General features: G+C 43.8%; 1 protein-coding gene across 1 annotated transcript in view; it reads right to left on the bottom strand.

Moving 5' to 3' along the window:
• pappaa (pregnancy-associated plasma protein A, pappalysin 1a) overlaps positions 1–16,682 on the bottom strand; it is a 174,081-nt gene that overhangs the window by 146,211 nt on the left and 11,188 nt on the right. The window contains 2 exon segments of the mRNA XM_080756808.1: positions 14,670–14,896; positions 15,378–16,258. Of these exon segments, the coding sequence (XP_080612934.1) occupies positions 14,670–14,896; positions 15,378–16,258 (1,108 nt within the window).

The following is a 16,682-nucleotide window of genomic DNA, read 5'->3' as shown; positions in this document are numbered from 1 at the left end:
AAGCACTGCTCCAAGAGAGCCTCTAAATAGGTTCCTGTCAATAAGAGTGATGAGTTGTCACTCACAACTGGAAGTGTTGCGATGCAACACAAACACACAACATGACTGACTGGTAAACATGAGGGGGAATTACGCACGAGATACAGCTGGGGCAGACAGGAGCATAGAACTAGAAAAGGCTAGATCAGGGAACGAAATACATATCCTTGCTGTGTCTGGCGCACGCACGCACATGCGCATACACACACACACATACACTACTTATTTTTAAATTGACACCCAACTTGATCATACTACACTGTCACACACAAACATCAAAATTGGCAGATATGCAAGCTCGGATTGCCTGCGATTGCTACATTGCTGGTAAGTGACTAAAACTAGCATGAACATTTCAACTAAAATATGTTATTTTCAGCATAGAATACATGGACAAGCTATGTTTTACTGTGTGTGTGTGTGTGTGTGTGTGTGTGTGTGTGTGTGTGTGTGTGTGTGTGTGTGTGTGTGTGTGTGTGTGTGTGTGTGTGTGTGTGTGTGTGCGGTGTGCGAGCCTGTCCGATTGTCCGGAGCTAATCTCACTAAACTGCTGGACCGGTCAGTGCCAAAGTTCTTGTGCACAACAGTAGGCCAACTCAGTACATCCACATATGTTTCATATTTTGGGGGGATATTTAACTTTTAATTTCATAATGGAAGTCAACAGAGCTTGGACCCGGGCTGAAACTGTGCCCAAACGCTTTCATAATGTTCCGATTATGAACTGATAGACTTACATAAGAATTATCCAACTTTTGTTTTGTCTTTGTTTTATCATCATCATCATCACCATCACTATTATTTTGTACAATATTTGATTAGCGTGGCGTGTCTGTCTGGGCCAAGGAAGACAGACAGACAGATTACAATCATATTTACATCACCATAACATATCATTCCAGGCAGCAAAACTGTCATTAATTCTCTGAACACATAAATGTGGATCTCCAAAGAGCGTGGCTGGTGGTCCCGTGCTGATAGTATCAACACGCTTAGTCAACTTTTGGAAGGCGAGGATAATCGGTTGCAAATGTTGTCAGTGTCGGTTCGTTGTTTGCCAATGGGTTAGCAAAGCCTTTGCAAAATCAGCAATGCCCCCAGATACACTAATATGACCTTATCTAAAACAAAACACCCTAGCATCACAAATTAGATTCCCTTCGGATGTTTTGACCCACTCCGGGTGACCCGTTTGCCCAACGCTGTGCTTGTGTGTGCTGGGATCAACACGATTTAGTGAAGCAACACTGGCGCTGGACGAACCTGCCGCCGCAGCAGCATTGAGCCGTAGAACATATAAACCACTTGATCCCTCCAGCGGTATCTCTGATTTCACCGTTGACATTTACTATTCTGTCCATATCGGGTTACAACTCGGACGGGGCTGAGTCTGCTCTACCGAACTGTGCAACACAACTCGTGCCCTTTCGGGTGCTCGGTGGTGTCTCCCGTGGTTCAGGTTATATGGGGAGGATTTCAGTGTCATATGTACGGATTTTGGGGGTTTCTAGGCGTGTTCACATTGTTTGGGTAATATCGGGTAGTATCATTATACACCAGAACCCAACTATGCACGTTATAAGTAAGTAAGGTCGGAGAGGCTTAAGGTTGGTATCAGCCGTGAAAAGCGAGTCTATCCCCTTTACATGGCGCTAGACCCCTGGTCTAGCCACACCTACCATCCCAGCTCCCAGTACTTGCCGCACCCAAAGCCGTGCTACTCATACGCTGAGTTGGCGGTGCCCGGGATCGAACCCATGACCTTGCGGTCCAAAAGGCGGGAGCTCTAGCGACTGAGCTACCCGGACACTATACATAACATTATGTGATGGGACCATTGCAAATGAACTCAAGCCCCTCTGAAGTGAACCGGTTCACCTCTAGCCCCCGTTGGGGTTCAGTGGGTTCACTTGACCTGCGCATTGTGAACACAAAGCACTCCATGTTCACATCGCCCTTTGAATTTGAGCCTTTTACAGTCAGTGGTTCATTGTATTTGAGACTATATATACTCTATATAGCCAGCGGTTCTCAAGCGATTTCGTGCGGGCCTGCGGGGTAGTTTCGGGTGGGCCACGAACGCTTTTGGGATTTCAAGTGGGCTCTGTATTCCATAAAAGATAGAGAACCACTGATCCTATCCGATATTAATAATAATATATACGATTTATATAGCGCTTTTCTGGGTACCCAAAGTACAGACATTTTTATTACAAAAACTATTTAAAAGGTTTAAAAGGTTAAAAACTAGAAATCAAAATTAAAAAAAGGACAAACATTAAACTAGAAAGGCAGTTCCTGCAGAAACTGTGTGGGCTCGCTGAAAACCCGTAATGTATATGATGTAAGTAGAAAATGTATTAAAGCTGAAGAAAATGTTTAAAGAAATTACAGCGGAAATGGACCATTGGCCTGGCGCCGTGATGATTGATGGTGAAGTGAAGAAAAGTACAAGCATAAACACCTGTTACTTTTCAGGATTCAAAAAAATAAAAAATAAAAAAATAGCAACAGTAGCAGATCTGCAAGCTCAACACGAGCTTGCAGATGTGCTACGTCTGATGCTTTGGTGTGACGCTGTGGTGTGATCAAGTAGGGCGTTGATGTATACGAAATAAAATATGGAGATAAGAGGTTTCTGTCCGACAGCAACGTAATGCGAGTATATCCTTCAACACAATATTTTACTGTCGATTTAATCGACTCAAATCTTATGATGTTGAGTCGACTGAAACCAAAACATTGCAGGTGACAAAAATATGACTCAAATTGCATTTCATTCCAAATACTGACTTAATCAAGATTTGCTGTCAGAATCAACACTGTATTTCCATCCAATATTGCAGGGTGACTGTGAGCTGCAGTGGGGGGGGGGGGGGCGCACTACACTAGCAGAGGACCAGGGGGTTAAGCAGAGAGAGAGAGAGAGAGAGAGAGAGAGAGCAGATGATATATAAGGTCCCTCTTCCTAATAATTTCAGGAATTTCATTATTTCCTCGGAAAATATTTGTCCAGCTTTTTTGGCCAGGCATGAGGGGGAGAGAGGGGCCATGGGGCTTTTAATGCTGAGATGAGTAAGTGAGCGCCGGGGTGGATAGAAGCCGCCTGCGACTACTGTACGGGTCAGAGCCTGACTAATTTACCTTCAATTACGTCTAATGCACTTGGCTCGGTTACAACAACAGAACGTGCATCAGATGTTGAATGAAGGTGGATGCACACACACACACACACACACACACACACACACACACACACACACACACACACACACACACACACACACACACACACACACACACACACACACACACACACACACACACACACACACACACACACACACACACACACACACACACACACACACACACACACAGTGAAAACAGCAGGTTATAATAGCATGACCAACCAAAAACGTCTGTGTCGGGTAGAAACGGATTATCTCCATAATTTCACTTTTTGTGTTTTTTCTCCGGTGTTGATTTTGACAGCAAATTTAGATTTTAGTTTTAGTGATAGTCTCTTGAATAGTTTCCATTTAGTTTTAGTCACATTTTAGTCATCTGGAATGTTTTAGTGTTAGATTTGGTCGACTAAATATCATAAGATTTTAGTCGACTACATTTACAGTTGATTTAGTCGACTAAAATGTATTTTGGCGGGAGTCGATGCCGTTGTAATGACGGATCTTACACAATCTCACAACGCGTTGCAGCGATCTGCAATGTTCAGCATGCAACCAAGTGTAAAATGACTTATACTGGATCTCTTGTCCACTAGAGTCCCTTCCTAACATTTTAGTCTAGTTTTTATTTGTAGACGAAATTCAGTATATTCAGTATATCCAGTCTCTGTTAGTCATCATAGCTTAGTTTTCATTTAGTTTCCATTTAGTTTATGACATGCTTTGTCATAGTATTAGTCGACGAAATCGACACCATTTCTCCATGAATTAACGCTCCACTTGATCACGCTACAGCGTCACTCACAAACGCATCAAAAGTAGCAGATCTAAGAGCTCGAAGCCTGGGCTTGTAGATCTGCTACTTTTGCTGTTTTTTGGCAAACAACGTTTTTTGGATATGAGTGTGTAATACCTAACATCCGTATAACAATAGAATATATGCACAATGAAACTATAAGTATACACACACTGTTTGTACTATAGTTTCATTGTATAGATATTCTACTACTGATGTAAGGTTCTTAGTTTGATGACTATTTCTATGCATTTGATGCATTACCTTGTGTTGTTCTTGATTACTGTAAATCGCTCTGGATTAAGTAAGAGCTGCCTAAACTGTGCATGTGTGCGTGCATGCGTGCGTGCGTGCGTGCATGCATGCGTGCGTGTGTGTGTGCGCTGTGCACTGGTTCCCTACGTAAGGTCCTTCAGGGGGGTTTACATGGGATGCCCTGCTAAATGATTGATAGGACCCAAATGGACACTTGCAGGTCTGTGTAACTCAGGGAGTACAAGCAAATGTAACCGAATGGACCTGCAACCAAAAGGTCCTCCAGGTACAGGGAGTGAGACCTTGTTTCCCCATGCAGCAGGCGACCGGTGGTCTTGTTGGAGTGTGAGATATGGATAATGTTAAGCTGCAGATAGCCGTACTGCGTTCACTGTGCCACGCCGTTTTGATAAAGTAAGATCCTTCCGGGTAGCTCAGTCGGTAGAGCACTCACACTCGGTGAAAGAGTAGCACGGTTTGGGTGCACCTGCAGCGGCAGGACGTGCGGTGAGTACTGGGAGCTGACGGTAGGTGTTGCACTCCATCTCAGCAATCCAGCTCCCACATGTTTAGTCTAGCGCAATGCGAAACGGGGATAGATCTACAAGCTCTGAGCTTGTAGATCTGCTTTTTTTTTTATTGTGTGGCGCAAATCTTGAAATATATGCTTTCACAGCAAATGTTTTAACTCAAATATTTGCTTCTGGAGGATCCCTGGAACAACAAATGTCTTAAAAGTGTGTTCATAATGCGTTGAACACACTTTTAAGACATTTGTTGTTGGGCTGCATAGCAAGTGTTACCCATATTTCCATATGGGGGTCAGCGGCCAATTACATATCATTCTGGGGGTCCTTGGCATGAAATAGTTTGAGGACCACTGATATAGAATTATAGGGTTTTGTAGAATCTGGCCTCAGTCTTAAATGGGTAAAAGCTCTTGATCTACCAGTCATTCCCCTCAGATTCAGCACAAACATTGGAATTAAGTAATTCTACTGCTATGCCACCAATATGTGGATCATCGGATTCAATAACTTATGTGGTATCATAGCTCCAAATGGACCTGTATACGGATATACATGTAACTCCGAGAGTGTACTACAAATGGAACAAAATGAACCCATAATCTCAGAGTTGTGGGTTACAGCTTTAACTAATCACTTAAACCCACTATACTTAGTAACAACAGAAAAAACACCTGATTTGCGTTCTTTTTTTCAATCTACACAGCAAATCCAATCTAAGACGCAACTTAGATTTCTGTTATTTTTGGCGGCGAATGTTCAGCACCAGAATGAGGATTAATATTATGGCTTCATCGCTGTCAACCTCCTCTCTTTTACGCCTCTGCTCCTTAGATTCTCTTCACTAGACTCCTCTCCTGTCAACCTCCTCTCTTTGTCACTATAGCTATGCCTCTGCTCCTTAGATCCTCTTCACTAGACTCCTCTCCTTGTCAACTGTAATGGGAATTTTAGAATGCCAACTACAGTGCCAGATATATGCATTATTGTGTATATATCTTCCTTCCATCAAGTTTCTTTTCTCACCAATGTGCTCAGTGTAATTCATTTCATGCAGCTGTCAATCCAACAGCTGACTTGACTCCTCCACACTAGACTCACTAGACTCCTCTCCTGTCAACCTCCTCTGTCCTCTCTTTGTCACTATAGCTGTATGCCTCTGCTCCTTAGATCCTCTTCACTAGACTCCTCTCCTTGCCAATAACGCTTCATCCCTAAGTGGCCTGGTCGCCCCCCCCCCTCTCCCATCCCATTCCATCCCATACACCCCTCACACTCTCTCTCACCCCTCCCTTCTCTCCCCCCCCCCCCCTCTCTCTCATGTATTTTTCATCATGGATGAGCCACTGGGGAAGCACAAGATTTTCCATGCATTTAAACACACCACTCTTCAGGCATGTCCTGGGAAGAAACTTTAAATGACTTATGATCAGAGAGAGATAGTTTGTGCGTGTGCGTGTGCGTGTGTGTGTGCGTGCGTGCGTGCGTGCGTGCGTGCGTGCGTGCGTGCGTGCGTGCGTGCGTGCGTGCGTGCGTGCGTGCGTGCGTGCGTGCGTGCATGCATGCGTGAGAGAGAGTGGAATGGAAGGAGAGAGACAATTAGAGACAGAGAGAAAGAGAGAAACAGTGAGAGACAGAGAGAGAGAGCTAGAGAGTGAGAGAGAGAGGGAGAGCGTGTCCTGGCTGATGTCAGTGCAGGTCAATGTGTTGTGAGGTGATCCGAGGATAGGTCGGGTGGCTCAAACTGACGTGCTAATGCTTTTATAATCTGATATACAACTACGACACCTGGCAGAGACAATGTCCAAAAACTGTTACTTGTCAGAATTAAAATGCAAAAGCATCAAAAGTAGCAGGTGTGCAAGCTCGAAACGAGAAACTGTGAGAGACAGAGAAACAGTGAGAGACAGAGAAACAGTGAGAGACAGAGAAACAGTGAGAGACAGAGAGAGACAGAGAAACAGAGAGAGACAGAGAAACAGTGAGAGACAGAGAAACTGTGAGAGACAGAGAAACAGAGAGAGAGAGAGAGAGAGAGAGAGAGAGAGAGAGAGATGTCAGTGCAGGTCAATGTGTTGTGAGGTGATCCGAGGATAGGTCGGGTGGCTCAAACTGACATGCTATGCTTTTAGATCTGATATACAACTACGACACCCTGATACATTGTCAAAAACTGTTACTTGTCAGAATTCAAATTAGAAAACATCAAAAGTAGCAGGTGTGCAAGCTCGAAACACGCACACTTACACATGTGCTATTTTTGATGCCTTTGTGTGACGCTGTCGTGTGATCAAGTAGGGCATTAAATAAAAGAAAAATAAATGTCTGCCCGACGGCATCGATATGTAATTCATATAATAAGCCGATACATTTGCCTCGTATACTTTACATCAGCGCCGTGTTGCGAGCTTGTAGATCGGATATTTTCACTACTTCTTAAAAATGCATTTTCTAATTTATGGAATTTCTTTGATTTAAAAAAAATATATATATGAAATTACTGAAACACCTTTGAATTTTGTTCTTGTAATTTTTCATTAATTCTTGATTTTTTTTAATTTAGGCTTAGGGTTAATTTACTTTTTTGTTATTATTTTGTATTTGTTTTGCTATTTTGAATTTACTCTAGTTATTTAGAATGTAGTACTTTGAAATGTTGGTTTTTTTTCTCGATTTTTGTCAACAGTGCTGTGCATACTGTACGTCTGGGAAGGCGCGGAGGGAGGGGAGGGGGAGTTGGCGTTGCAGCGTGGACCTTGCGGCCCCAGAACAGTGTTTAGATTGGTGCAGGGCCTCCTGGCTTCAGCCGTCATCCAGTCAGTCAACACCACGGCCCCCCAAAGCCATCACTCATCTACAGCTTAATTACTGTACACTTTTCTTTTAATACCTTCCACCTTGCTGTTGTCCCCTTTGAGGTCGACAGTGGTGGGGGGGAAAGTACAAATTTTTTTATGTTACGTTTTTTTTCTTTTTAGAGTAAAGGTACAATAGGATTGGTATTTTCTTTTTCAAGCAGCGGAAACGAACACAGGTGAAGCACAACAAGTGGTTTTACAAGGGTTGTCATGGCTTAAAGTGCTAAGAAGGCGTTTTAACGCCTCTCACTCCACGACTGCATAAAACCATTAACGTGAGCCATGGTTTATGAGCACGGACGGAGGCTCTGGGTTAAGACAACTGGCTGTATACATTTTGAACTTTTTAGTCCACTACAATTTTTTATTCTTCTTTTTCTTTTTTTCCAAGTAAATGATTTAGGACTTTTTCTTTTACTGTAACAGAGTATTTATGTATTGCAGGATTGATACTTTTACTTAAGTAAAGAATGTGAGTACTTTTACCACCACTGAGTGCATGAAGAGATGAAACTGGGGGGAAAACTGACACAGAGAGAGGGGGGGGGGGTCTATATCCATTAACCAATCATATAGCAAGAGGAATTGACGAGAGGGAGAGGTCAAAAGGTCAAGGGGGAACACATGACCCGTCAGCCCCCCTGACGAAGCCGGGCCAGATCTGTGTGTCTACGCTAGAACAGTGGTTCTCAAACGTCTTTATGTCAAGGACCCCCAAATCGACATTTATTAGGCCGCGGACCGCCATTTAATGGCATTTCTAACTCTTGGGTCCCAATTAGTATTGTAAAATCACTGTTGATTTAACTCGTAACCCCTTATGGTTTACAGAGTACAGACCTATAAGGGTCCATTTGGTTCATAACTATCTGTAATTTAGCTAGGGACGTCCTGGAACTCCCTCAAGTACCCCTAGGGGTTCACTTTGAGAACCAATGCTATTGAACAGAGGTTCCCAACAAGCATAGACATGGTAACGCCCCGCCTGCCTCTGATAAGCCTACCGACACTGCCCGTCTTTCCCCAATGGTCTCACCAGACGCGAGGTCACTCCGTGGTGGGAAATAATACAGTAATAAGTACAAGAGAATGACAGCTTGGCACGCGCAACAGTAACTTCTATTTTTGTAGAAGAGGCAAACTAATATTGTTTATGCCGTTTGCTTTGATTGAATGATTGATTGAACACGTATTTGTATGATTTGATTTGGTGTTAAAGTGTTAGTGTTGATTATCGTGTATTAATCTAATTATAGTAAACTTTATTATACTAAAAAAGATAAAGATCAAGGGAAAAGAGACCTTTTTACAGTACAATAATGTTTCAAGTTTACACTGTACACGTGTAAAATAAATGGCATAAACAATATATTAGTTTGCCTCTTCTACAAAACATGAAAGTTACTGTGGCGCGTGCCAAGCTGTCATTCTCTTGTATTACGCTTATATCATACTTGTATTATTTATTTATTTCCCACCACGGAGTAACCTCGCGGCAGACTATCCAGCATATATTTCAACCTCGGTGGAAAGTCTGACAGAGGCAGGCGGGGCGGTACCATGCCTATGCTTGGACGTAGAATAGATATATACACGTTCCCAAACACTACTGGTACCATTGGTGGTACTTGAGCCAACCTCTGGTGAAAAAAAAGGAGAAAAAAGACAAAAGTGGAATTAAATATTCATATTACTACAGGTAGTTCTTCTGACCAAGCAATTCATTGAAATAGGCTCTCCAGGCGTGCTAAAATGAGTATGACAGCACACCTATAGCTGTTAGAAGATTTGATTATTCACATTAGAAATATCATCAGTTGTGCTGATTAGTGATTAGACAGAGTTTTGTCAGAGCAGCAGCATTATTGGCTTAGGAATGGAACAAAAGGGGCAGGTATTTTATCAGTTATTATGGTGGTACTTGGATAGGCAATTTTCTTCTGAGGTGGTACTTCAGTATAAAAAGGTTGAGAACCAATGCTCTAGAACACTGTTTCCCAAACAGTGTTATCAGTCACAGTCAGCTTCTAGATCTGCTATTTTCACTATAGTTTGGGTCCGGGGGAAAACTTCTAATCTCTCTTTTGGGTCTCAAGCTAAAAAGGTTTGGGAACCACTGGTCTAGAACCCTGGTTTACCAAATCAGTGCGTCGGGGCCCATTTGTGGGTCGCGGACACATTTCTATGGGAAACCACATCCATCACACTAGCTGAGTCAAAGACCTGCAGGGTTCATTGGGTTCTTGCTGTAGCTATAAATTTACCCCCCTCATACAGTATGTCCAAAAACAAATAGTGTTACGTAGCTTTCAGGATTCAAATTAAAAAAATAGCATATATATATATATATATATAAAAGGTCCTACACGCTCAAATTTGTTCATGTTTTGAGCCTGTGGATCTGCGATTGTGTACACTTTTGTGTGACACTGTAGTATGATAAAGTACGGAATCAATATATTTAAGAGAAAAAGATTATGGTGATGTTAAGGATATCGCTGCATGGGCTTTGAGCTATAGATATTCCTGCAGGATGGGTCTTCAATCCTATACCATTCTTCTAGACTTGAGCGGCAGTTAATGATCAGTCCACAAATAAATCAGCGTAGCCAGATTTAGTGTAGAAAATAAGCAACAATGTATATGTTTGTTTTATATTGCTATGCTCCACTGTCTTGTTTTACTCTGTTCAGCACTTTGGTCAGCTTTGGCTGTTGTAAAGGTGCTATACAAATAAAGTTTGATTTGAAGCCCAAAAGAAGCAACTATAGGACACTGAGCACTTTAAACTTTAAAACCAATATACCACTGCAAGCGCATGAGCTTGCAGATCTGCTATTTCCGGCATTAATACATTAATTAATTTGGAGTTCCTTGACATTAAACAGTTTGAGAGCCACAGAGGAAGCAAGCTCAAATAAGCATCCCCCCCAATAACTACCTTAATATTTACATGAGACTTTACAGAGAAACAAGCCCTAAAGGATCTTATAATAAGCAGACAAGAAATGCCCTCCCCCACAATAGCAAACACTAGCCAAAAAACAAAAATGTTGAAATTAAAGGGATTGAAAACAATGCTAAATATCTCCCTGATCTAAATGGGAAGGCGGGAGGGAGGGGGGTTATTATCAGAGACACTGCACGCATGCTGCTCTAAAAACTCGGATCCCCTGCTAGCCAGATTCCTAAATACGACTACACGTTAAGTGGTAACAGGCGTGAAAGGCTAGAAAAATAAATGCGAGAGACCTCACAACCATTGTTTCGGCTGTGCATATGTGCCACATTGTTCGTCCAGAATTCCACAATTATGGGGGAATGTGGAAATGTTTGTAGTGCGCGGCCTTCTCTCCGCGAAGTCTCCCCAGACATACCATAATCAAAGCTAAATAAGCAACCACTTGGGGAGCTTATCTCGATATTCTTTTCTTCTCAAGACTTTCAAAATTCTCTCTCTCTCTCTCTCTCTCTCTTTCTCTCTCTCTCTCTCTCTCTCTCTCATCATTCATACGTCTGGAGGGAGCGGAAAACCTCATAATGTCCAATTTAAAGTAGTGAAAATGGCCGATCTACAAGCTCACAACACAACGCATCACATTGAGGCTCGTTGTGAGCTTGTAGATGGGCAATTTTCACTACTTCTGTGTGGCACTTGTATGCGAGGTAGGGCATTAATTGAAGAATAATAACGTTCAAATTATGAAGATAAGAGGTTAATACTTCCACTACCATTATTGAACCATTTTTGTTACAAATGACTCAATTGCAGATTTAGGATTATTATTACAAATCATCCATTAACCAATGAATTAAGCCCTATTTTATTCTACTTCCATCTATTAAAAAATAGTCACAGTACGCAGTAATTAGTATTTTGTTTTGCTATTTTAAGTATATATTTAGATGCCAAAACTGTTGCGCTACTCGAGTACAGTCTTGAGTTTCACTTAAGTTGTAAGTTGCATTTCAATTCTACATTGTGGTATTGGTACTTTTACTTCCAGGTAATGATGACTGAGATGTGGTGGATGGGAGTGAAACGTGAGATGGGAGATGCTTTATGCTCAAAAACAGACACATGTCCTTGATTAGGAGGTGGCTACATCAGAAATACACCAGTAATCTCACACAATAGCCCATACAAGGTCTTTTTAGTACCCCCCCCCCCCCCCCTGCCCCCGTGTTTTTTCCGCCATGACAGCATCCAAAAACGTCGACGAGCATTCGAATTTTGGCCAATCGTGTTCCATTTTTTTTCATTTTTTCCCCTGGCGTATAACCACAAGGACCCCCTACAATGGCCACAAAATGTCTCAGTCTACTGTGTTGAGCTCCAGTGCGCCAAGTAACAAACAATCATACTACTGAATGCCTTTCAAGGTCCCTGACAGAAAAACCTCTAATAAATTATAAAGTCCACTTGCCAGCTTTCAATCATGCCCGCTGCGGTTTGCAGGAGAAAAAAAACATTCCCTCTCCGGAGAGATATACGCACATTTGTAGGAAATTAATCTCGTTCCTTTTCTCATTGTCTCTTCTGCTTAATGTCACTCCATCAACAAAAAAAAGAAGAAATAACACCCTTCTGGAAGCCAGGATATAGCGGCAACGCTTGGTAATCATGCAGCAACAACAAACATTCTTTGAACAATCTGGGACATGATTTCATATTTTGATTATGGTTTTGAGAACAGTAATGGTTTCTCCATGAGTATTCCCCCCTTCTTTAGATGTATACATCGTCTCTGTCGGGCAGAAACCTTGTATCTCCTAGATTTAACTTTTACCTTTGTCGTTTAACGACCTATCTTCTATCTATAAATGCACCAACTCTCTGAATGTATGGTATGCACGTCTGAAATCCACGTAACTCGGAAACCCCATCGACTTCAAATATGACACGAGCGTTCCACACCAGTGGGCAGTGCCTGGTGTCAAGTCCGTCGGATCGCCGGTTGTCCAGAGCCAGCACAAAAGCCTCTGCCCAGGCTCCGGACAGCCAGGGCCCAAATCCAGATCGCCCCTACATCTCCATATATGGAGCTGGCCTGTTCTGACATCACAATATTAGCCAATTGATCACATCTGATCCCCCAACGGCCACCGTTCTAGTAGGCCTAATTCATCAGTCCAGAGTGTCGAGCGAAAGCAGCAAGAATAGCCGATCTTCAAGCTCACAACGCGTCGCATCGTGACCCGTTGTGACAGTGGTGTCAATAGGGTGAAGCTATGGCAGCTGCCATGGCTTGGCTCCAGGGGGAAAAATATAATTAATCAAATCTACTGTACATTACAGAGAAAGGGCATTAACCCATTCTGACCTGAGATCAGATTCTAAAAATGTTTTCTACATCCTGACAGTTTTCTGAAAAAGCTATGTTTCTATGTCAGTCGTTCTTCGATTTTTCTAAAATAGCAGACCTACAAGCTCATAGTGGCGCGCTATGAGCTTGTAGATCTGCTATTTTTCAATAGCTAAAGCATAGCATAATGCTAACACCGAAATGGGTTCCCGCCCAAAATGGCATTAAACAAAATAATGACATTGTGCAGAATGTTGTTGTTTTTATCCTGCCATTAGGTTAGTCTTTTTTTATATAAATGCCTAATTTGAAACACTGTATATACAGTATGCCTACATACTGTAACTACCTCTGTCCACAAATATGTCTGTTGAGGCTTTCCTGGACACAGTTGCGTGTATTTCTGAAATGATTTCCATTGCCATATAAAGCATGAGCCATGTTGGCCACTCATTTCTGACCTCTAATTGCCCCCTACACAGTTTTGACTGTAGCCGGTTCCAAAACCCAACCAAAACCTGCTTGCATTCTCCAATCAACCTACCTACCTTAATTAGGACCTCTGGGGGAGGGGGGGGGGAGTGGACAAAACGCTTTCTGGGCTCCACCGTTAGTTACCAAGAATGCTGTCCAGTTTATTTGGCCCCTCTGCCTAAATGCTTTGTTCAGACTACTGTATGTAGGCAAGTCAAAATATTATTGGATTCATTTTTGTCATGTACAAAATACAATCTTTAGGACTAACTGTTGCGGCATGTCATTGGCTGTCAATCGGGCCAATGAACGATCAAAAAGGTCCCAGGGGAAAACAGCGGGCCAATGATCGAAAAGGTCCCGGCAATAATGCTAATTAACAGTGTGACGTCAATCAATCTCAGGATGTCTGAATGTTGGACTGGCATCCGAGTCCAAAATGTGATTTGGGCTGCCAGTCTGAACACACTTTGGCCTATGTGTGTGGAGCTCTGACTGAAGCAGGCCAGTCTGAACACACGTTGGCCTATGTGTGTGGAGCTCTGACTGAAGCAGGCCAGTCTGAACACACTTTGGCCTATGTGTGTGGAGCTCTGACTGAAGCAGGCCAGTCTGAACACACTTTGGCCTATGTGTGTGGAGCTCTGACTGAAGCAGGCCAGTCTGAACACACTTTGGCCTATGTGTGTGGAGCTCTGACTGAAGCAGGCCAAGGCTGAACTGAGCCCTATAGAGAGGACACACTCAGACGTACACTCAGACTACAGCCCAAAGGCTCAGGAGGCAGTGGGATTGGATATCGTCGCTGTCAGGCAGAAACCTTGTATCTCCATATTTTAACTTTTGGTGTGTGTGTGTGTGTTTTTTTTGTTTTGTTTTGTTGTTGTAAATTAACCAATTTTGACCTGGGAATGATTCTATAAATGTCTTCTAAATCCTGACAGTTTTCTGAAAAAGCTATGTTTCTATGTCAGTCTATGTCAATCACGCTACAAGCTCGTAGCGCGCCACTCGGTGGCACACTATGAGCTCAATCAAGTAGCATTAAATCACAAAACAAACAAAAAACTAAACAAAAAAAAGAAACACAAAAAGGTTAGAACGTGGAGATAAGAGGTTTCTGCCCCTTCAGCGGCGAAATTGTATTAACCCGCTTAAAGTAACATCACACCAAAAAACTGCATACTGCAGCGCTCTGGTTTCATGCAAACATAACGTGGTCTTACTTGTGAGGCGACGAGCGGTTGAAGCACGTCTTGGTGACGTCCGTGGCGTTGGGGTTGCAGCAGTCTCCCAGGTCGTAGAAGAAGTTCTCCCAGTTGCACTCGGGGTCGCACACCCCGTTGCCTTGCTTGTACTCGGGGCAGCGGCTCCAGTGGCCGGACATGCAGTCGCCCGCGTCGAACCCCGTGAGTGGGTGGTTGCACTCCGGGTCGCACATGTCGTCGCCCACCTTCAAGGGTTGATTTTAGGGAAGCAACAAATTTAGATTTTAGTTTTTAGTTGTAGTCTTTTCATTTCGTTGTTGTCATATTTTCGTCATCTGAAATTCTTTAGTGTTAGTCTGGTTTTAGGCGACTGAATGTCATGCAATTTTAGTCGACTAAATCTACAGTTGTTTTTTTTTGTCGACAAATATGCATTTTGCGGGCCTTGATGCCGTCGTAATGGCTGATTTTACGCTTTTGCGCACAATTGCCGTATATTTTCAGCATGCAGCCAACTGTAAAATGACTTGTCCACTAGTCCCTTCCTTTTAGTCTAGTTTTAATTTGTTGACAAAATTGTCAATATATTCAGTCTTAGTTTTAGTCATCACAGCTTAGTTTTCATTTAGTTTCCATTTAATTTAAATCGGTGGGAAAAGAAAGGTGGTCGACGGACATTTATGCGTCACACGGTTTCAGTCGGTATGAAATCAAACACTGGCCCACCTTGCTGATGTCACAGTTGGCCAGGATAAGCCGGTGGCGGAGCGAGGAGTTGGTGACGTTGTGCACGCTCAGCTCCCACGTGATGTTGTACGGGCCGAAGGCCTCGTTGAGCCGCTGGTGCTGCAGGCTGATCTGGTGGTCGGACACGGTCGGGCGCCGACGCGCGTCGTCCCACACGTTGACCACACGGTAGCGCACCGTCTTGGGCCGGCGGAAGGTCCACAGGGCGTTGTAGTTGCGGATGACCTCCACGTTGTCGCAGACGGTCTGGCCACACGCCGGTGGCTCCAGGGTAGTGTCCAGGAATCCCTCGCCACTGCCGCCACCGTGCGCAAAACTTGGCCGCCCGCCGCCGCCCGCCTGCTGCTGCTCGGGCCGGGGAAAGTTTCCGTCCTTCACGGTCAGCCACTTCCGCGCCGGGTGCTCGAAGGTCTCTCTGATGACGAGCTGAGGGATGTCCTGGGGGTCCTCGTGGCCACGCATGTCCCGGATGATGTGCCTCTGCGCTCGGGCCTGCCTCCAGAGACCCACCCTGTCCACGGCGCCCCGGTAATTGTGATTCAGCGCGTTCCCGCCGATCATTAACACCTTGCACTTTTTCGTCAGGTGACTGAAAACGTCGCCCGACTGCTCCCGACTGACGCCCACTTGGGCGCCATTGACAAAGAGCTTCATGTAGATGCCGTCATATGTGACGGCCAGGTGCGCCCACTGGTTGGGCACGTAGCGGGCGTTGGAGTGGATGGAGGTCACTTTGTGTGCGCGGTCGGTTTTGAGGGAGAAGAAAAAGCGAGGGTCACGGTTGCCTTGCTCGCTGACCGCCTGGATTCCGAGCAGCCACCCTCGATCGCTGGAGGCGTAGAAACATTTGTCATAGAGACCTGAGAGCGGGAGAGAGAGAGAGAGAGAGAGAGAGAGAGAGGGTCAGTCAATGTGTGTGTGCGTGCATGACACCAAGAGGTACATGAAGAAAGGCACGAAGACAGGACAGAGAGGACCAGGAAACACAAAGCATCGTTCTAAGATTCCCCTCAAGAAGAAAACAGGACGGATCTTTAGTCAAGAACAAACTGAGCCATGAGTCAAAGAGTAACATGCCAACTAAATATTTCACCCCTCGTTCCTTTGTATACTACGTTATTTAACCCATTTTGACCTGCGATCAGATTCTAAAAATGTCTTCTTACATCCTGACAGTTTTCTGAGTCCGTTTTCTATGTCAGTGGTTCTTCGATTTTTCAAAAATAGCAGACCTACAAGCTCGTAGCGCACCACTCGGTGGCGCGCTATGAGCTTGTAGATCTG

The sequence above is a fragment of the Protomyctophum bolini genome (genome assembly GCF_963924005.1).
Source record: "Protomyctophum bolini genome assembly, chromosome: 22".
In the NCBI taxonomy this organism is placed as follows: Eukaryota; Metazoa; Chordata; class Actinopteri; order Myctophiformes; family Myctophidae; genus Protomyctophum; species Protomyctophum bolini.
Note: the sequence above shows the minus strand (reverse complement) of the source record. Positions and strands in the feature narration are given on the sequence as shown.